Source organism: Sebastes umbrosus, chromosome 19 (assembly GCF_015220745.1).
Source record: "Sebastes umbrosus isolate fSebUmb1 chromosome 19, fSebUmb1.pri, whole genome shotgun sequence".
NCBI classification, from domain to species: Eukaryota; Metazoa; Chordata; class Actinopteri; order Perciformes; family Sebastidae; genus Sebastes; species Sebastes umbrosus.
The window spans coordinates 3,028,782-3,050,852 of record NC_051287.1 but is presented as its reverse complement, the minus strand read 5'-3'; the positions used below and the strand labels follow the sequence as shown (position 1 = coordinate 3,050,852).

Genomic DNA, 22,071 nt, shown 5'->3' with positions numbered 1-22,071 from the left:
TGCAGAAACAGCTGGACGTTCAGGTTATTCTGAGTTAACTTCACTCAGCGAACCCGACGTTTGCCAACACGTTCGTTCCCACGGAGTTCACCGAGTGTTCGTCTCCCCATCGGCCTCTCGTTGGCCCGCTTCACTGATGTGCTGCCTGTTCCCACATCCTTTTCTTCCTGGTTATTTTAGTCCGTATCTGTGCTGATGTGATCAAAGACCTGATGTAAATAATTTAGAGGATTGAGAATACTTTCATCTTTTTTTACTCGGCTCCTGTGAATGCTACCAGAGATGTCAAAGGCACTTCAGCACAATATATATAATCTTCAATTAATCACCATCGTGTAGCTGTTTTAAAGGAATAGTTCAACGTTATGGGAAATATTTACCTTCTTTTGCCAAGAGATAAATAAAAAGATTGATACCACTCTCATGTCTGTACGGTAAATATTAAGCTGCAGGTAGTTAGCTTAGCTTAGCATAAAGACTGGAAGCAGGGGGAAACTGCTAACCTGGCAGGACGTCACTGCACCCGGCCAAGAAATAGTCTGGCATAGGGCTGCAACTAATGATTATTTTTTATGATTAATCTGTACATTATATTCTCAATTAATAAGTTATGGAAAATTAAACTTGGTTGTACGGAGAGCTGAGAGGATTAGATGATTAGTAGATGCATTTACAAAATTATAAAATACAAAACAATAGCTAATTCCAGTGTCCTAAATTGTGATGATTTGTTGCTTTTCTTTGTCTTATTTGATAGTAAACTGTCTTTTCCGGACAAAACAAGGCCTTTGGAGAACATTATCTTGAGCTTTAGAGACATTATAACGGACCTTTCTCACCATTTGCAAACTAAATAAGAGTTTAATATATGCATTTAGGGCTGCAACTAACCATTATTTTCATTGTTGATTAATGTTTTGATTATTTTCTCGATTAATAAATTAGTTGTTTGGTCTATAAAATGTTAGAAAATGGTGAAAAATGTGGATCAGTGTTATTTTTTGTAAACAAAGAAGATAAAACGTGTTAATTATTGAGCTTTAGAGGTGCTGGTTATACGGAGCCAGGCCGTCTGTTTCTAGTCTTTATGCTAAGCTAAGCTAACTGACTCCTGGTTTCATATTTACGAACACGAGAGTGGCATCAATCTTCTCATCAGGACGGCAAGAATTATTGAACTATTCCTTTCACGTACATGATTCAGAGGATATTCATATCGGTTGTAGCAAACACGTGCTCGCGATTTAATAATCGACAATCAGATCAACATGTAAGCAAACACTAAAAGCTTTTGATTTGATTGTATTTGTGTCTTGGTGGGATTCCTGTGCTCATTAGCAGCAGCAGCTCTGTGAGGATCTCTGTGGAGACCGAGCGCTATATATCTCCTGAGTGGGAACAAATGCATTTGGAGAGGAGCGGCGCTGGCTGGCCTGCTGATGGTCCTCAGAGGCTAAACAAATGACTTTCACCGAGCACATCGGGAACAGACAGCACTCAAACAAATGCTATTAAAAGGGGGTGGAAAGACAGGGAGGGAAAAAAATCCTCTTCTGTCCCTTTTTAGACGCTTGTTGTGAATCCTCTGATGGCCGTTATTTATCTTAGCAAAGACACGTTGACGTAAATACGCTGGTGAGATTGCATGTTTGTGCGTCCGTGATCCTCTACGGAGGAGCCGCCTCCACCGGGGAGCCAGAAGGGAAGTTATTATTACTTTTACTAAAGTTTACTTTGGAGCTACTTGTACTTTACTTGAGTATTTCCATTTTATCCTACTTTATATTACTACAATTTGGAGGCAAATATTGTGCTTTTCACTCCGCTCCATTTATCTGACTGCTAGTTACTTTACATATAAAAACATAACATTCCCTACTCCGGGTAGGGAATGAGTCCTTACCCCAAGTGAAGGAGTTCAAGTACCTCGGGGTCTTGTTCGCGAATGAGGGGACTATGAAGCGTGAGATTGGTCGGAGAATCGGAGCAGTGGGGGGGGGGGGGCAGTATTGCATTCGCTTTACCGCACCGTTGTGACGAAAAGAAAGCTGAGCCGGAAGGCAAAGCTCTCGATCTACCGGTCAATCTTCGTTCCTACTCTCACATATGGTCATGAGGGTTGGGTCATGACCCAAAGAACTAGATCGCGGGTACAAGCGGCCGAAATGGGTTTCCTCAGGAGGGTGGCTGGGGTCTCCCTTAGAGATAGGGTGAGAAGCTCAGTCATCCGTGAGGGACTCGGAGCAGAGCCGCTGCTCCTTTGAGTCGAAAGGAGCCAGTTGAGGTGGTTCGGGCATCTAGTAAGGATGCCCCCTGGGCGCCTCCCTTGGGAGATGTTCCAGGCACAACCAGCTGGGAGGAGACCACGGGGAAGACCCAGGACTAGGTGGAGAGATTATATCTCTACTCTGGCTTGGGAACGCCTCGGGATCCCCCAGTCAGAGCTGGTTAATGTGGGCCGGGAAAGGGAAGTTTGGGGTCCGCTGCTGGAGCTGTTGCCCCCGCGACCCGATCCCGGATAAGCGGTTGAAGATGTATGGATGGATGGATAAAAACATAACAATGCATCATGTTTTACAAGTTCATCATATGAGTTGTGGGAAATTATAACAATATTTTTCACTATTTTGGACATTCAATAGACCAAACAGTTAATGGAATAATCAGGAAAATAATCAGCAGATGAATCAATAACAGAATGATGATAAAGTTGTGAGTGCTTTGATAGTTGTTTGAGTAACTGACGGATGTTCTGCCACCACTATCTGCTCTGATGAAAGCCACTGAGAGGTGGTTGCTCTGTTAAAAGGCCTCTCTCCTCTCTCTCTCCTCTCACCGGCAGATTATTGAGTCATTCTTTGAGTGCCGTTTCAAAGAGTTTCCTCCCGGCGCTCGCTGCAGGGCCAGACGGGTTCGCTGAAAATGGACGCTATAAAACAGCGGCTCCTAGAGGAGTCGTTTTGTCGTCTGAGTGACGAGAGCGTCTCGCGTGTTGTAACGGCGGCCTCTTTGTTTTTCTGACAGAGCTGAGGAATTTCAGTCCACTCGGTCGAGGCCAACTCCTTCCTCTGTGTTGTATTTCAGCTCAGTTTGTTATTTCTACACTTCTGTTTCAAAAAGCAGTAAGAGAACTGGCTCCATTATTTTTAACATTGATTAGTGCCAGGTGTATTTATGGTCTCACACACACATACACACACACACACATATAAAGAGAGCATTGATTAGTGTGTTCATGCTGTAAGGAGCTGTTGGCGATCACTTAAGAGGGACACAGATTGACCCGGTTAACTGAAATCCTCATTGACCTCATTTTGAGCTCACATGGAGGTGCATCCTCCTCCAGCTCCTTACAAACCACACACACACTTCAACCCCCCCCCCCCCCCCCCCCACATTAGCACATAACCCTGTTAACTGGCTTTCAAACCCAGTTGACCGAAGCTTTGGCGGCTAAAAGTAGCCTTCAATTCCATATGTCTGGATTGTAAAAGTCTGTATGCATTCATCTCTCGTTATACAAACGTTTATGTCTAATAATTGTTTTGCGATCTTGCCTGAACCTGAGTGTTGGCGTTGGCGATACCTTAATAAATGAAGGTTGATCTCCGTCGTGTCCCTTCAGTCTTTCCCCCGTCCAACACAGTGGACCGATGTCTCTTATCCAGATATTTGAATCCCGTTAGTCTAAGTGTTGTCTGTAAATAACCAACGTGTTATTAGCCAGCTGTTTGAGCTATTGGCTGAGATGTAGCTGGAGACGACGTTAATGTATGACTGCTTTACTACAGCAGCCTCACACTCATCGCTAGTCACTGTCACCAGCATCATTTAGTCATTTAGCACACTTATGGTACGTGTCCACAGGGGCGTTTTTTATCGCAAGGGGACGCGACGCTTCCCAGCATTGGACGCTTGGTGTGCTGTCCCTAGAAACAAGGCACTCGGCTCCTGATTGGACAAACGCTTTCCCGCCGTTGGCTGCTGCTCCCAGCTTTCAAACCGGAACCAGTATGGAGGCTTGTTTGGAAACTTTCTTCTCTTATTTCACGTAAATAGTTCACTGAAATGTGTTTCTGAAAACATTTGAGGCGAGAAATAATCCATGCAGTTGATGAATCTGTCTTTATTTTAGATCGACAACGTTTAGTTTAAAAGATCCTCGGGAGTTTGGAGAGGCGGCGAGTCGCGTCGGACGCCCCTGATTTGAATAAAGTAAACGAGCCCTCAACTTTATGCAAATGAGGAGCGGGCGTCGTGACGCCTAGTCTCTCAAATCGCGACGCCACGCTACAAAGAATGCATTGCACGGCTGCTTACATAGACAATGAATGGGGGGCGTGGAAAGCACGGAGGCTGTGGACACGTACCATTACAGTGAATATTCACGTGTCGGGATGAGCCTCAGATCTCCGTGTGAAAGCCTCGGTTAACCCGCTACACAAACGCTTTTCATCATTTTCTCTCCTGTGACGGAGAGTTTCTTTCCCCCAAAAGGGAATGCAGCCTCGGAGATGACGCCATGCTGGTCTGGTCTGTAGCTTAAAGCCATGAAGCTCCGCTATTAGATCTCTTTTAGGACATGGAGAGGAGAACAAATCAGAGATCAGTGTTTTTGGATTTATTGTTGGTGCAACCAGCTACACAGCTTCTCTTCAGCATAGCGTTATTACTATTACCGGTTTGTTTAAAGTAGAAGTTTGGAGCGCTGTTTCAACATCTTCTGTTTACTCGGTTACCATCTATGAGGGGGCGTGGTCATGGAGAGCCTACTCTGGATGACCTATTGCCGGTCTGATGTATCCTCCTTACTGCTTTTTGGTATCAGTTTAATCAATGGGCAGAAACATGTTTTCAGTCTGATTAGGTTCCCCATTGTCACCAGAAGCACACACCTTGGCTGAGAGGCTCTCGCTTCCGCCTGACTGGCCAGCTTCTTTGGAGGCTGAGCTGACTGAATGACTGAGCTGGTGTGTGAAGGAGGAGGAGTGAGGAGGAGTGAGTGAGGGGGGGGGGGGGTCTATCTGGCTTTTGTGTGCTGAGAGTTAACTGAAGGCTTTGGCCTCATAGCGGAGAATGACCACCTGCAGCCACCGGTTCACTGGGCCATGTTGCTCTCAGCCTGAAGGTCTCCTCAGGATGAACTCTGCAGGGAGCTCAGATACTGCTCTTTCACAGGCTAACGTCCTCACAGCCCTCCCCCCCTCCTCACTTAATCCCATAGGGACGGCTTAAATTGACTACCTCGGGCTTAATTGGGAGTGAAGTGTTAAACCTCGGTTTACAGGCCAGTTTATCTCTGCAGGTCTCGAAAAGTCTTTAATGTAGGCCTCTTAAATATCCTTTTTTCTGTATCTGTATTTTCTCTTGCCTGCTGTAGACAGTAATGTTATCTATACAATGTTTTCATAGCCGGTTGCAGCCTGTCGGGAGAAGTTAGACACGTAGAAATTAAAAGCGAGATTGTTTTGACGTTGTGTTTTCCTCTAGCGCCGTCAGACCTGCAGCAAACACCGTGACTACTGCGAGCTACATCCGCAAGGAAGGGTTGATTTTTTAGCAAAAACTAAATTGTTTAATCCATCTATTATTTGATTAGCTCCATTACGAGAAGATTGATGCCACTCTCGTGTCTGTACTTTAGTATTTTGTAGCTGAAGCCAGCAGCCGTTTAGTTTAGCTTAGCACAAAGACTGGAAACAGGGGGAAACAGCTAGCCTGGCTCTGTCCAAAGGTAACAAAACATTTCTACCTGCACCTCTAAAGCTCATCTTGTTTGTTTAATCTGTACAACAAAAAACAAAAAAAGTGCAAAAACAACAACTCATGGTTATGTGTTGGACTATTAGTTTAGCCGGATGCAGTGACTTCCTCCCAGGCTGGCTGTTTTCCCCTGCTTCTTGTCTTAACGCTAAGCTAAGCTAACTGGTTCCAGCTTCAGATTCAATGTATAAACACGAGTGGTATCTAATCTAAGTAAATATTTCCCAAAAGTAATTATATCATTATGAATTATTGTTATATACTGCTGGGACTAACTAAAGAAATGTGATATGATGATAAATAAATAATTCTAGGCCGTACCGTCGCTGCTGGTTTTCCTTCATATTTTTGCTTTCGTTTTGAACTTAAAAAGGTCTAATAAAAAGTTTTAAAGGTCCCATATTATAAAAAAGTGAGATTTTCATGTTTTTTATATTATAAAGCAGGCTTAAGTCCTATATAAATACTGTGAAAGTATCGAAAAGCTCAATCCACAGGGAAATACACACAGCCCGTATTCAGAAACTGTGCGTTTGAAACAAGTCGTTAGGATTTCTGTCCATTTGTGATGTCACAAATATACAATATTTAGAAAATTACAAACGTAAACATTCCAAATGTGTCCCAGTTTATTTCCTGTTGCAGTGTCTGTCAATGACATCAGCTGACAGGAAGTAAACATGGACCCAAACTGTTGCCTAGCAACGCAATTCCGTTGCAATTCCGTTGAAATGCACTAAAACGGAGCGTTTCAGACAGAGGGTAAATACAGGCATATTCAGACAGACAGTATGAGGAAAATAAAGTTGTTTTTGAACATTAAAGCATGTAAACATGTTCTAGTAGAAACCCAAAATACCAACATGAACCTGAAAATGAGCACGATATGGGACCTTTAAATATAACCTGGTGAACTCTGCAGAAACGCCGTTGGTAGTGAAGGAGTTAAGTTTGGTTGCTATGCAGTGCACAGAGCTGTATTATGCAAGCTGTGGAGCGCAGACACAGAGAGGAAGTGCATTACAGAATGCTGAGCTCAGGGCTTTGGCTCGCCGCCAAGCATACACTCCTGCATGTGCACACACACACACACACACACACACACACACACACACACACACACACACACACTCACACTCTCAGCTGAGGGCATACCGATTTTTCCAGCAGCACAGCGGTCCTCCTCCTCCTCCTCCTCCTCCTCCTCCTCCTCCTCGAGTCACTCTCTCTCTTTCTGTTACGTCAGTAGTTCAGCTGTGGGCCAGGCAGGACTGGGGCAGGGCTGCGTAACGGAGAGCACCACGCTTCTTTCTCTCTGTGTGTGTGTGTTTTAAAAGACAGGATGTGGATTCTGTGTGATCCAGTGTGTGTGTTTTTTGTGCGTCTGCTCAGCAGTAAAAAACTGACACATCTACATTTCTATTTCTATACCAGTTTCACTCTCTCGTACGCCTCTTTCTGTTTTTTGCTCCACCACATATGCAGACAAACACCTCCTCTGTTTACAACCATCTTCCACCCGGCAGGGCTGAACTGTGTCACATGTAAAGTGGAAATCAAATCTCACAGCTAATGTTCCAGGGTGAATAACACGGCTGCTATTCGGTGCCCCACTTTATATGTGATCCTTTTTGCACTTTTACTGATAATCTTGATTGTTTACATTTTGTTTTTATTTGCACTCTTTTCCTACTTTGTACAGCAACTGCTGCACACATCTGGATGAATAAAGTTTTATCTCATCTAGGGTTGTCAAAGTTAACACGATAATAACACGTTTAACGCCCCTAATTTCTTTAACGCATTAACGCAACTTGTGATTTATAGGTTGTAGCGGGACTTTTAAAGCTAGAGTGAAGATACTGGTATCATATGAAACTACAAAACCTAAAGAATCCATCGGTACCAACCATGTCATACTAGCCTGTAGCGAAGGAGGTTAAATAACGCTCCAAACTTGTGCTAAACTTTGACGAGGAAAAACTGCCTAAGCCATTTTCAAAGGAGTCCCTTGACCTCTGACCTCCAGATGTGTGAATGTAAATGGGTTCTATGGGTACCCACGAGTCTCCCCTTTACAGACATGCCCACTTTATGATAATCACATGCAGTTTGGGGCAAGTCATAGTCAAGTCAGCACACTGACACACTGACAGCTGTTGTTGCCTGTTGGGCTGCAGTTTGCCATGTTATGATTGGAGCATATTGTTTTATGCTAAATGCAGTACCTGTGAGGGTTTCTGGATCAATATCTCTCATTGTTTTGTGTTGTTAATTGATTTACAATAATAAATATATACATACATTTGCATAAAGCAGCATATTTGTCCACTCCCATGTTGATAAGAGTATTAAATACTTGACAAATCTCCCTTTAAGGTTCATTTTGAACAGATTAAAAATGTGATTAATTTGCGATTAAATATTGAAATAGATCATGTACTTCTTGCATCACAACATGATGCAAGAAGTACATCTTGTTGCTCTGGCTGTGTATCTCGCCTTGCTCTTCTCAAACCTTTGGAGCTCATTCAGGTGTTTTTAATCAGAGTAACTGTATATTATCTTGTATGTTAGTGTTATAAAGAACAATGTGCGTGCCTACAGTGAAACTGAAACAGTACAGACATTCTCACGCTGCTAAATGTACGTACACAGATGATAAACTCATCAGTTTTCCTCTGACCAAGCTGTTATCACTGGTAACCCACTAACCCAGTCAGATACGTCTACTTCCTGTCATTACAGAACATTCATGGTCATAAAGTGTTGAACAGTTTACTCATCTGGTTTGACACATTTAAACCTCCTCTGTGTTGTTCGTCATGGGTCTTTGTTAAAATGGAAAATGATCCTCGTTTTCAAATCAGAAAACAACAGAGTTTATTTTCCTGTCAGAGACTCAGATATCTTCAAGAGTTCAAATCCACACTGACATCTGCGTCTCCGTCTATGTTTACATTCCCTCCAAACACACACATAGAGCTATAGGTTTCAGCTGGTGTAGAGGTTCACTGTACAATAGCAGGTCTCTCCGCCTCGTGGTGAAATGATCCCGTCGCTCCTGAGAGAGGGCGGGGGAGTTCAGGCTGGAGGTGTTGTGGAAGGGAAATGAAAAGGAAATGAGAATATTCTGGAGAACTTTACGCCTTCACTCATCTGTCTTTCTCTTCCATCTCTTTTGTGTCTTTTAATTTTTTCACCAGATCAAAGTTAGGTTGAACCACGGTGATATCTGGTTTCTTTTTTATTTTGCACAGAATTTGCAGAAAATATTCAAAGCTAGAAAGAAAAGTAGTTTATGTGCAAACTGTCCTTTGGTTTTAGTTTACTTTCACCGCTCTCATTGCGCCGTTTTCAGCGGAAAAAGCTAAACAAAAATCCACTATACGCTACCTGTCCAGCGCCGAAAGTTAGACCGAAAAGGTTGGAGACTAGCTGGTGAACATAGTGGAGTATTTAGCCGTTAAAGGGACTGTTTGTAACTTTCTAAGCGTATAAATGTAGCGGGTCGGCACACATGCGCGCTCGCATATGCGCGCTCGCGTGTGGCCGCCATCTCGTCTCCTCTGCCTGCTCGCCTTCACTCAGACAGAGCGCGCGTTCTCGCTCAGCTCTTGACGTGAACGCGCGCTCACTCCACACTGCAGAAGAGTTAGTTTAGCTCTGAGAATATCTAGTGAATGTTCAGTGGACGTTTGTGCAGAAATAAATGCTGCAGCTCCTCCAGACCAACAGAGGTTTTCCGTGTCTTGTGAAGTGACGGAGCTCTGCAACGAGTTACGTTGTCTTCTCGTTACCGACCGGGTGCCGGTGTCTTCCTGCTCTCTCCGGCTGCGGGCAGAGAGAGCAGGGAGACACGCTGCAGAGCCCCGCTGCCTCAGCCTGCGCTGAGGCAGGAAAAGCCAACACTAGGATCAGATCTAAATCATGTTCATGGAGAGACCTTCGTCTGGTCAGCTAACATTACTGCCAAGCAGCTGAAATATAGAGTGATATTGTGGTTTTAGCTGACGTGTGTCGCCTCACTGTTTTGAGCGATGCTCGTTCATGTCTATGTAGAGCGAGCAAGCGCGAGCTCGACGCTGACTTTCGTTGACTTCACGGCCACAGGTGTCGCTGTTAACAAGCATTTCTGAAAGTTACAAATAGTCCCTTTAAAGAGGCAGATATTTCCCTCAGGAGGAGGTGGTGACCAAAAACAGAGCTAAAAGAGAGAGCTTGGCGTTGTATGTGTCAGCTTCTGGTTTTGCCTGTCTTCTCTAATGTCATGTGATTTTATGTTGTCATGTTTTAACTGCTTCGGAGGAACTTTTTCATAGTTCTAAGAACCCCCCCTTTATTATTGTGTCCGCAAACCCAAGAACTAGGTCTGACAGTCTGAAAACACCTGTAGTTTTGTATTAATTTCCAGCTTTTTACATGTCCCACTTTGCATGATGCTGCCTTACTCCTCTGAACTTTTTATCCTGTTCAACTGTTCATGTTTTGCTTTATTCTGATGTTATATGTTGTGTGTTTTATTTGTTGTTTTAATGACCAAGTCATATCCTTGAGAATAAATACATACATTATATTAGATATTGGCCAGGTGGCAAAAACATGACTCCAAATTGAGCCATTTCAACATAAAAAGGGAGTCAGTGTGTGTTCGCAACTTGTTTCCACAAGCCCCTAGTGGCTGAAACATCTGGTTTAAATTAAGCGTTATTGTGTATAAAAGCTACATAATGTACTTACTCATTAACTTCAGATATAATAATAATAGTAATGATAATAAACTTTATTTATATAGCTCCTTTCATGACATAAAATGCAGCTCAAAGTGTTTCACAGGAGAAACAAATCAATAACACAGGTATTAATAACAGGACACAAGGAGCGGAAACAATAAAATAATGGAATCCTAAAAATATACTAAATACTATTAATAAAAAGTTGATAATGGTAAAAACTATTTTAATCTTTAAAACCAGATGATTAACCGTAAATATTCCTTCTGTTTGTCTGCAGGGTTTCACCTCAGCGGCACAGTCAGGGAACCGGCCACGTCCTCGGAGCCCGAGCTGGTCTGCAACGTGAGCGTCAGCTTCGACCGCTGCAAAATCACCGCGGTAACGTGCAGCTGCGGCAACAAAGACATCTTCTACTGCGCCCACGTGGTGGCGCTCTCGCTGTACCGGGTACGGAAGCCCGAGCAGGTCAAACTGCGCCTGCCCATCTCAGAGACTCTCTTCCAGATGAACAGAGATCAGCTGCAGAAGTTTGTTCAGTACCTGATCACGGTGCATCACACCGAGGTGCTGCCGACGGCGCAGAAGCTGGCCGATGAGATACTGTCGCAGAACTCCGAGATCAACCAGGTCCACGGTGAGCGGAGCGGAGGGGCGGGAATAATGGTGGTTATCTAACGTGCTTCCAGTGCAGACACCAACAAACACACACAAGCAGCTACTTGTGTTAGATTTCCTTCATCTCGCTCCAGTGGAGGTCCAGCTGGAGGCCGACGTCCTCGGAGACGACTCAGGAAAAACAAGCTGTTTAGGGAGAACACGCACACACACACACACGCACGCACACACACACACACACACACACACACACACACAAACACACACAAACACACACACACACAAGTGGGGAAAAGTTTGAGGAGATTTGTCGTGTTATGTGTTGCTGTTTTGGGCATCACAGAAACATTAAGTACCACAGTGTCTGTGAAAATCACTCAATAAATACGTAAACAACTCTGTTTACTAGACTAACACTGAGGTATTTCTACTTTTACATGAGTAAAAGATCAGAGTACTTCTTCATCACTGACTGTAATAAACTAATAAATACAAATCAGTATTAGTGTGATGACCTCCAGCTCTTGTAATGAGTCTCTGACTGATTTCCCTCGTTCGGTGCAGGAGCTCCAGACCCGACGGCGGGCGCCAGCGTGGACGATGAGAACTGCTGGCATCTGGACGAGGAGCAGGTTCAGGAGCAGGTCAAGCTCTTTCTCTCCCAGGGCGGCTACCACGGCTCGGGGAAGCAGCTCAACTTACTGTTCAGCAAGGTAACACAATCATTTCCCACAAAAACATCATCATCATCATCACACTGCACCCGAACGACTTACCCACAATGCATCTCCCGACGTCTCTGCAGGTGAGAGAGATGCTGAAGATGAGGGACTCCAACGGAGCGCGCATGTTAACGCTGATCACAGAGCAGTTCATGGGCGACCCCAGACTGGCGCTGTGGAGGCAACAGGGAACCACCATGACTGACAAGTACAGGCAGCTGTGGGACGAGCTAGGTAAGACACACACACACACACACACACACACACACACACACACAGCATGCCAGTTTAATATGAACCTTTTCCTCATTAAAATATCTAAAAACGACGAGACCTGAGTTATATATTTTTTTGAGTTGTGTACTTTCAATTCAATTCAATTTATTTTATATAGCGTTGAATCATAACAGATGTTATCTCGAGACACTTTTCTTACAGAGCGGGTTTAGACCGTACTCTATAAATAAAAAAATATATATATATATATTTATATATATAAATATATAATATATATATAATAAATAAATAAATATATATATATTATATATATATATATATATATATATATAATACATAAATATATATATATATATATATTATATATATATAATAAATAAATAAATATATTTATATATATATATTATATATATTAAATATATAATATATATATTACATATATAATATATATATATATATATATATAATATATATATATTATTTATATTTATATTTATATATATATATATTTTATTATTTAGGATAGAAGCTAAAATAGAGTATAACACACAAGAGTAAAGGTTATAGTGCAGTAAAAGATCATTATTTAATTAAAGATTTAAAAGAACTCAGAGTTGGAGCGGTCCTGCAGTTTTCTGGGAGCTTGTTCCAAATATTTGGTGCATAAAATATAGGATCAGGGAGGATGAAAATTAATTTTAGGATGAATTTGGGACAGGAGTTGAAATAAAAATACCTGTTATAATAGCATGAACGGCGATGAAAAATATTTTAATTTAACTCAGCTGCATTGTTAACGCTGTTAAGAAATAATTTGATAATATTAATAATTGTTTCAGTAACCTTTTAAGCAAAAATACCAACAAATATTTTAGTTTTTCTTGTAAACGGAGTTTTGGACAAAATAAAATATTTGAAGACGTCACCTTGGACTGTGGTAAACTGTTAATGCGACTGGAATTGAAATCTAAGATCTTTGTGACGTAAATCTTCGGTTAACTCTTATATTTAAAAAGACCAGAAAAGTAGAATATAGATGTAAAAATGCACCTGTTCTGTTTCCTGATCTGATCATATCTGTGCAGAAGCACCGTCGCTCTCTGCTGCAGGTACAAGATAAAACAAATGAGTGATCAGAATCAGTTGATGATAATATCAGTCCGGCTTCGCTCATGACCCAAACTGTGATACAACATGTAAATATAGGTTACAGCCCTCCTCTCTCTCTCTCACACCTTCTCACACCTTCTCCCCCTCGTTGTTGTTGATTCTTGCTCTGCATTTCGTCACTCATGTCTGACATCATTTTCTCGGCGCTCTGTTTTCCCTCCTCGTTGTTGTCCTTGAAGCAGCCGTAACAAAGAGACGGAGGATAAAGCCTCTCGTCCTCCTCCTCCTCCTCCTGTCCCCTCCCCCCATCCTCAGCACTTCCCCCTCACCTCTCCTCCCTGTCCTCCCTTTCCTCCTCCCTTTTCTCACTTCACTTCCTTTCTTTTCTTCTCCTGTTTCATTCTGTCATCTGTCATCTGTTATTTATCCTTTAACGTGTTCATTGTTCCCTCCTTCGTTCTCTTTGTGTGCTTCTTTTCCAACATGTGTCTTCATGTTTTTATCCAACAATAGAGGTGATCTCAGCTCATGTTTGCACACGTCTTTATATATTCATTGTTTTAGTCATTTTTATAAAGCAAAAATACCAAATAGTCTCTGGTTCCAGCTTCTCCAATATGAGGACTGGCGGCTTTTCTTTATTTTATGTCTGAATATAAACTGAATATATTTGGGTTTTGGACTGTTGGCCGGACAAAACGAGACATTTGAAGACGATAACTTGGACATGATGGTCATTTTTCATTATTTTCTGAATTTATCGATAATGAAAATAATCGTTAGTTGCAGCCGTACGTCTTTATGTGTGTTCAGAACCAATATAACATAAAGAAACCTGTCATACCTCATTAAAAACACCTTTTATTTGGGTTTATTTAAAACGTGTTTAACCATGTTTCCAAAGATGTTTTGCTTTACCGAGACGATTGTTGGGATTACCACTTCAAAATATCTCTTCTAGTAACCTTTCCTCTTCAAAATGCATATTTTTATTCAAATTCAGCACCTGCAATGAATCATTAAAGTCATTTTAGTCAGCTTTAAAAAAAAACTGGTGGTCGTTTCCTCCCTCTTTTCCTTCCTGTGAACGAGCAGAAAAAGTATTAAATGTAGTTTTTAATCTCATCTCGCTGTGGGCTTACCCGTGTCACCTGAAAGCAGAGCTGCAATTAGTCAATTAATCAATTAGTGAACAATTTTTGTCCATTTTCAAGCAAAAAAGCCAAACATTTAATGGTTCCAGCTTCTCAAACGTGAGAATTTGGTGCTTTTCGTTACCTCATATTATAGTAAACTGAATATATTTTGGCACAAAACAAGGAAATTGTTTTCACTTTTTCACATTTTTATAGTTTATAGACCGAACGATTAATTGATAATGGAAAATAACGCACAAATTAGCTCTAGATAATTTAACTCTGCATTATTCAGCTCTACTTGACGTCTATTTCAAAGAGGTGATAATGACGCTAAGTAACACATTTTATGGTTTGTTTAATATTTTAAGTGTTTTGCTGCAGGATAAGAGCAAGATGAGTTTTATATCTCCTGATGTTAACGTGTGTGTGTGTGTGTGCAGGAGCCCTGTGGATGTGCATCGTGCTGAACCCCCACTATAAACCCGAGCAGAAGGGTTTCTGGCTTCGACAGCTTCGCAGGTGGAACAGCGTGGACGTCTGCCCCTTGGAGGACGGTAACCATGGCAGCGAGCTGACCAATCTGACCAACGCTCTGCCCCAGGGCCCTGCTGGCCACCCAGGTGAGATGACACCCGGAGAAGAGACGTCGCCTGCTCTCTTTTTATATTCCCAAATCCTCCCCTACATCTCATCTGAAGGTTTCTCTATCTCCTCTCCTGCAGCATCTCCTCCTCCTCCTCCTCCTCCTCCCGTATTACCACTGTTAAGTCTTCTTTCTTTCTCTCCCCTCCTCCCCCCTCTCTTTTAATCAAGTCTCCCTCCTTCAATCTCGGTTGCCTGAGAGCCTTATTACCTTTTTAGTGTGGCTAATAGAATGAGCCCAATAACACAGTTAGAGGTCCTGCAGCGTTTTCCACCAAATCAGAGAAAATCCAGAGACGCACCAACGTTTCCATCAGGTGGTAATAAAAATGTTTGGAATGAGAAGACGGCCGCTGTTATTACGGCTGCTGGTTTGTCCGTAATGGCGCTGCATTTGATGTGTTGTCGACATTTTTAAAACCTCCTACAATCGTCTGACTCTCTGGACTCTCTATTAATGGATTTTATCACTACTATTATTCTTTGTCTTGTTTTTATTTCAAATTTTCAGAACTACAGTTCCCATAATATGGGATATAACAGGTTTTAGCTGACGTGTGTCGCCTCACTGTTTTGAGCGATGCTCGTTCATGTCCATTTAGAGCGAGCACAAGCACGAGCCCAACGCTGACTTTCGTTGATTTCATGGCCACAGGTGTCGCTGTTAAGAAGCATTTCTGAAAGTTACAAACAGTATGCCGAATCATCTATTAGTAATTCCTGTTTGCAGCGCACCCATGGATGTACAGACAACCATCACTGGATTACTCTGATACTGAAGAAAACTTAAAAACGTGATGATTCTCAAGGTCTGGTTCTGAGAAGTGTCTTTTTGTTCGATGATTTCTAAGTGGATTTATGGACATTTATCTGTGATGGACAGCGGGGATGATGATAGCGTTAGAAAGTGTAATGACGCGGTGCGGTTACATAGAAAGTCAATGCAAATAGGCAAATAGACGTGAATTCGCGCTGTGCGACGCAGACTTAAGCTGCTTATTCGCAGGAGTTTAAATATTTCAACTCGAGCGAGAAATTCACACGACGCTGTGTCGTGAAAGACGATCAGCGTTGAGATCCTCCTCCTGTCGTCACTGACGTTTGTTAAATCAGAAATGGAGGAAATAAATCTTGTGTGTGTCTGTGGTCACCCAGAGCTACGATAGAACATCACATCTGTACAGAGACCGGACCAGACTCTGTGTAGAAACCACAGACTGTCTACGGTAGAAACAACAACGTCGCTGCTGTGCTGCCAAACTCCATTCAGAAAACAAGCATTTTAAAAGTTGTTTGCTTGTCGTCTTGTTTACAGACTTGACAAAGCATTAATTCAGACTTTTTACAAATCTGCATTATTATGTAGTTATTTCGGCATCATTTTGATCTGTTTATTACAATTAAATCACAACACAATCTGTTTATTTTGGGTTTATACCGCAGTAGCGACGTGGGGCTTGCTAGATACAGTGAGTGCAACGGTACCGTGCGTGAATACAGCTCGCCGCCGGGTGATGTTATGAACCCAGACACGACGGCGTTTTGTTTTCTGACATATCTGTGACTTCCACAACATGTACAAAGCAGCAAAAGTGGTTATTTCTTCCGTGGTTGATGGAGGAAATGGAGGAAACAAAAGTTGTTGGTATCTATGAAGACAAATGATGCCGGCGGTCCAACTCGCGCGAGTAAAGCGAGGCGAAATTTGCTTCGCTGTTGGTGTGAATGTGACATGAGATTCTAAAAATATGTGTATCATGTCTGTGTGTTCATGTTTGACTGAGTTACGACTCTGATAAGGAATTTTGATGCTAATGCAGCAGTCTTCTCAGGGTTTTAAAGTGCTTTAATAGCCTCCGTGTGTGTGTCACAATCAGTGGACCAAACTACAATAACTAACATCCCAGCATGCACCTGTCCCTTTCACCTCATGCAGCTCCTTCGCCTCACAGTTTGAAAACGTCTTGACGTCTTGTGTTCGTCTCTCTCAGATTCACTCACTCGTCCTCACCGGACGGTGTTCACGCGAGCCATCGAGGCCTGCGACCTGCACTGGCAAGACCCCCACCTGCAACACATCATCACCGAGGACCACTACACCAACTACTGTTACCATGACAACCTCGACAGCTCCCTCTTCGACACCCGAGGGTGGCCCCTGTGGCACGGTGAGAGAGAGAGCGAGAGAGAGAGCGAGAGCGGTGGACACGCTGATTTAGAGTGAATTTAATTAATAAGAGAGACGAAGACATCAACATATCTTTTCTTCTTCTCCTGCAGAGCACGTCCCAACGGCGTGCGCCCGAGTGGACGCGCTGAGATCACACGGTTACCCAAAGGAAGCACTCAGGCTCGCCATCGCTATAGTCAACACGCTGCGGAGGCAACAGCAGAAACAGCTGGAGTTCTTCCGCACTCACAAAAAAGGTCAGTTTCTACTTCAGGCTTTTGTTCAGTGTCGATTTTAACGTTTAAATGAGGCGTCTTATTTCACCGTCCAGCTGCTATTAAAGCTCATTAAAGCAGGAATCCTTTAAGCCCATAGAAAACTCAAAGTTTAAGGGACAGTTGCAGCATGATAGATTAGCATGAGATAGATGGAAATACAGAGGAGTAAATCATTAACTGTTGATGTGTTTTTGTTACTGCAGAGCTGCTCCATAAAGGCATCACATCAGTCACCAACCTGGAGGGCTGGGTGGGCCACCCTCTGGACCCCATCGGCACGCTGTTCAGCACCCTCATGGAGACGGGGCGGGGCAACGAGGACGGAGCCGCCGTCCTGCTCGACTTCTCCGGTACGTACACAGATACACAGTTCAGTTACAACAATGTAGAAATACTTTAGTCCCGCATTCAGACACATCATAACAAACAGTAAAAAGATGATTTGTGACTTTATTAGATTATTAATAATACGTCAATGTTAGCAGCATGTTACTGTTTAGTTCCCAACCTAGGGGTCGTGCCCCTCCAAAGGGTCACCAGATAAATCTGAGGGGTCGTGAGATGATTAATGAGAGGAGAAGATTTTTTCAGACTCTTCTGTAATCTGTTACAGCGTTTCTCTCGTTTCTCTCTGCGGACCCCCGTCACTTCACAAGACACAGGAAACCTCTGTTGGTCTGGAGGAGCTGCAGCAGTTATTTCTGCACAAGCGTCCACTGTACATTCACTAGATATTCTCAGAGCTAAACTAACTCTTCTGCAGTGTGGAGTGAGCGCGCGTTCACGTCTAGAGGTGGAGCGAGTACGCGAGAACGCGCGCGCTGTCTGAGTGAAGGCGAGCAGGCAGAGGAGCGGGGACGCCGGCAACACGCGAGCGTGCATATGCGAGCGCGCATGTGTCCCGACCCGGTACATTTATACGCTTAGAAAGTATAAAATCTGAATGGAATTGCTCTAACAGAGCAGTAAAAAGTACAATATTTCCCTCTGAGATGTGGTCCGGTAGAAGTATAAAGTAGCAGAAACACTCCAAATGGCTCTTAAGTACAGTACTTGAGTACATGTACTTAGATACACAAACATGTTCCCGAGCGTATGCGTGGAACATTTACACTGCAGTGATTGCGTCTTCCCGTCAGAGCTGCAGGCCCTCAGGTCGCAATCAGCAGCGATGACACAGACGTGCTGATTGGCCCGCAGTCTTCCTCCAATAACAGCTCATGAATAAGAAATGCGGCAGGAAAAACACTCCAATTAAAATGCATTAATTATGCAGGGGGGAGCTCAGAGAGGCGGATTTCAATGTAGTACATCCACAGATTGTTCTGGACTCGGTTTCTCCTCTGAATGTGGGGAAGTGATGAAGCCACTGCAGGGAGGAAGTTATGAAAGTTTTCAATTAAGACCTCCAGCGCTCTGCTGTTTATTTATATATATATATATCTATATATATGTGTGTGTGTATTCATGAGGGACTGTTAACCCTCCTGGGATGAACGGTGAGGTCTGCCAAGACATCATTAAGCCATTAAAACACATGATTACCGTCCTCAGGAGGATTCACACTCTGGAAAAGAACAAATAGATCAATAGATTTATCAATACTCGGCTCAATCTGCATCCCAAAGGGAGCGTCTCTCCTCCCTAAAGTCATCTCTCACCTCTCTCTCTCTGATTCACCCTCAGGCTCGCTGGTTTCAGGTCGGAGGACGGAGCATCCGGTGTTCCCGGCGCAGCGTTTCCTGGAGGAGGGCGAGTCATTCGCGTCGCTGGCCGTGGAGACGGCTCTGATTGGTTTAGGGCAGCAGCGGGTGATGCCGGACGGCCTGTACGCTCAGGAGAAGGTGTGTCGCAACGAAGAGCAGCTATTGGCCAAGCTTCAAGAGGTCGATCTAGACGACATGTCGGTGAAGATCTTCCGGAAACAAGCCGCTTTCCTGCTAGATGGTGAGTCACACGTAAAGTATTTTCTGGTTGGGAGGATTCGCTGCTTCTCTTTGTCTCATGAATTCAACATATTTGGGTTTCGCACTGTTAGTCAGACAAAGTTACACATCCCAACATTATGAGGGAGCATATTTCACTGTTTTTAGACATTTTTAGACCAAACAATTAATCAATATTGAAAATAATCATTACTTGAAATCCTTATTAACTGAAGCAAAAAGCTCAATTGAACTTTTTCTAACTTTCCCTTTATAATTAGTTTGTAGTTAGAGTTAGAGTTAGTAAACTTTAGAGCCTCTGGTAGGCGTATTCTGTTACCTTTGGACAGAGCCATGCTAGCTGTTTCCCCCTGTTTCCAGTCTTTATGCTAAGCTAAGCTAACCGTCTTCTGACTCTAACTTCAGGAACAGACGTGAGTTTTATGGATTTTCTCATCAAACTCTCTACATCTCCCAAAATATAATCAAACTATTCCTTTAAATGTTTCCGACCCAGCAGCGACACATTCTCCTCTCACAGGAAGATTTCACACCCAGAACCACAACCCGCTCTTTGTCCTTTAACTGTCCTTTAACTGTCCTTTAACTGTCTGTTCCGTTCAGTGTGTGTTGTGTGTTAACTCCTCTGTGTACGTTTCTGTCCCGTACGGTTACATTTACACTTTGTACGTCTGTATTCACATTGTGTGAGTGTATTGTTTGCATTGTCCGTGTGTTTGCTGACGTTGTGTGAATAGAGGGGTATAATAAGCCTGTCTGTGTGTCTCATCATGGTTCAGGGCTCTTTTCACTCCAAACCCACTAATGATAGAGCCCGTCTACCTCTCACAGACGACTTCTTCTGCTCGTGATTATAAAGTGGAGGCCCACAGGAAGTCCATAGTATTCTTATTGTCAACAAAACCCAGGAAAAAGACCAAAACCAGCAGTGAACATATCTCCTAACAACTATCACAGCCTGACATCTCCTCTTCCTCTGAGCCTTTTGGGAAGTACCCGTATGTGCCGGTCTGATGTATATTTAACACGGAAGCTCCGTAGTCCCAACCAAGACGGCAAACTTTATTATTCCTGTCAACCTTGACAACCTTTCGTTCTTTCCTTTCACAATAAAAGCCCTAGACATTATTTGTAGGCGAGTATTTTGCATTTTCGTGCCGTTTATTCATCACGTCCTCTGTGTGTAAAGGCCTTAACAGAGCGCTCTCTAAGGCTGCAACTAGAGCTCTCAAAGTTAACATGTTATTATCTATATTATAGATAATAATTAAGTGAAGATACAAGTATCATATGAAACTATAAAACCTAATGAATCCATTGGTACCAACCATGTCATACTCGCTTGTCATGAAGGAGGTTAAATAACGCTCCAAATTTGTGCTAAACTTTGACAAGGAAAAACTGCCTAAGCCATTTTCAAAGGAGTCTCTTGACCTCTGACCTCCAGATGTGTGAATGTAAATGGGTTCTATGGGTACCCACGAGTCTCCCCTTTACAGACATGCCCACTTTATGATCATCACATGCAGTTTGGGGCAAGTCATAGTCAAGTCAGCACACTGACACACTGACAGCTGTTGTTGCCTGTTGGGCTGCAGTTTGCCATGTTATGATTGGAGCATATTGTTTTATGCTAAATGCAGTACCTGTGAGGGTTTCTGGACAATATCTGTCATTGTTTTGTGTTGTTAATTGATTTACCATAATTAATATATACATACATTTGCATAAAGCAGCATATTTGTCCACTCACATGTTGATAAGAGTATTAAATACTTGACAAATCTCCCTTTAAGGTACATTTTGAACAGATTAAAAATGCGATTAATCACAATTGACTATTTTAATTGATTAACAGCCCTAGTTGCAACTGAAGACTGTTTTTGCAATTAATTGATCCATCATTTAGTTGCTATAAAACATCAGAAAACAGTGACATCAAATTATCCCAGTGCACAAGGTGACGTCGTTAAATGTCTTGTTTTATCCGGCTAACGTGCCAAAACCCCCAAATATCAACTTTCTATAATATAAGACAAATAAATGCAGAAAATTCTGCAATTTCAGAGCCTGGAACTATCACATTTTTGCTTGAAAAATAACTTAAATGATTATTAATTAAAATCAAAATAGTTTTTAAATACATTTTCTTTTGGTTAATTAATTAATTGACTAGTGCTACTCTAAAGTAAAGTATAAAGTAGCCTAAAAACGAAGATATACTCAAGCAAATTACCCCAAAGTTATACTTAGTCTACTTATTTCTTACCTTTCACAATAAAAGCCCTACACATATAATATTCGCAGGCGTGTATTTAAAATTTTTATGTTGTTTGTTCGTCCCGCTCCCGGTGTGTAAAGTTCTTCACACATTGTTGGTTTTAGTCTTTTCAAGAAGAAAAAGGTAGAATAACACCAGTCTTATCTTTTAAAACATATTGGCATCTTTTGAGATTTTAATGTATAAGTTATTATCTTAAAGAAAAGCAGTCATTTAATTGCTTCCTTTTACTAAAATTGCTTCCACCTACAAAGAAAAACAAAGGTTGGATCCGTGTTAATATCTTAAAACTCATCAGTGATTCTTGTAATTCTTTTTGGTGCTACGATCAGTTTGTCCTCACATGATGTTACAGGAAGTCTCTGCTGCTCTGAGACAGACGTCTCTGTATGTTTGTGGTGGATGACGACTAACAGAGTGATCATCAGAGCT

The 22,071-nt window shown here is 42.5% G+C and overlaps 1 protein-coding gene across 2 annotated transcripts in view; it reads left to right on the top strand.

The window, feature by feature from the left end:
* zswim6 (zinc finger, SWIM-type containing 6) overlaps nt 1–22,071 on the top strand; it is a 72,518-nt gene that overhangs the window by 41,470 nt on the left and 8,977 nt on the right. For both annotated transcript variants that reach the window (XM_037752442.1, XM_037752441.1), the window contains 8 exons: nt 10,777–11,133; nt 11,679–11,827; nt 11,920–12,070; nt 14,763–14,942; nt 16,956–17,132; nt 17,245–17,391; nt 17,616–17,762; nt 19,099–19,359. In XM_037752442.1, the coding sequence (XP_037608370.1) occupies nt 10,777–11,133; nt 11,679–11,827; nt 11,920–12,070; nt 14,763–14,942; nt 16,956–17,132; nt 17,245–17,391; nt 17,616–17,762; nt 19,099–19,359 (1,569 nt within the window). The remainder of the gene's footprint in view (nt 1–10,776; nt 11,134–11,678; nt 11,828–11,919; nt 12,071–14,762; nt 14,943–16,955; nt 17,133–17,244; nt 17,392–17,615; nt 17,763–19,098; nt 19,360–22,071) is intronic.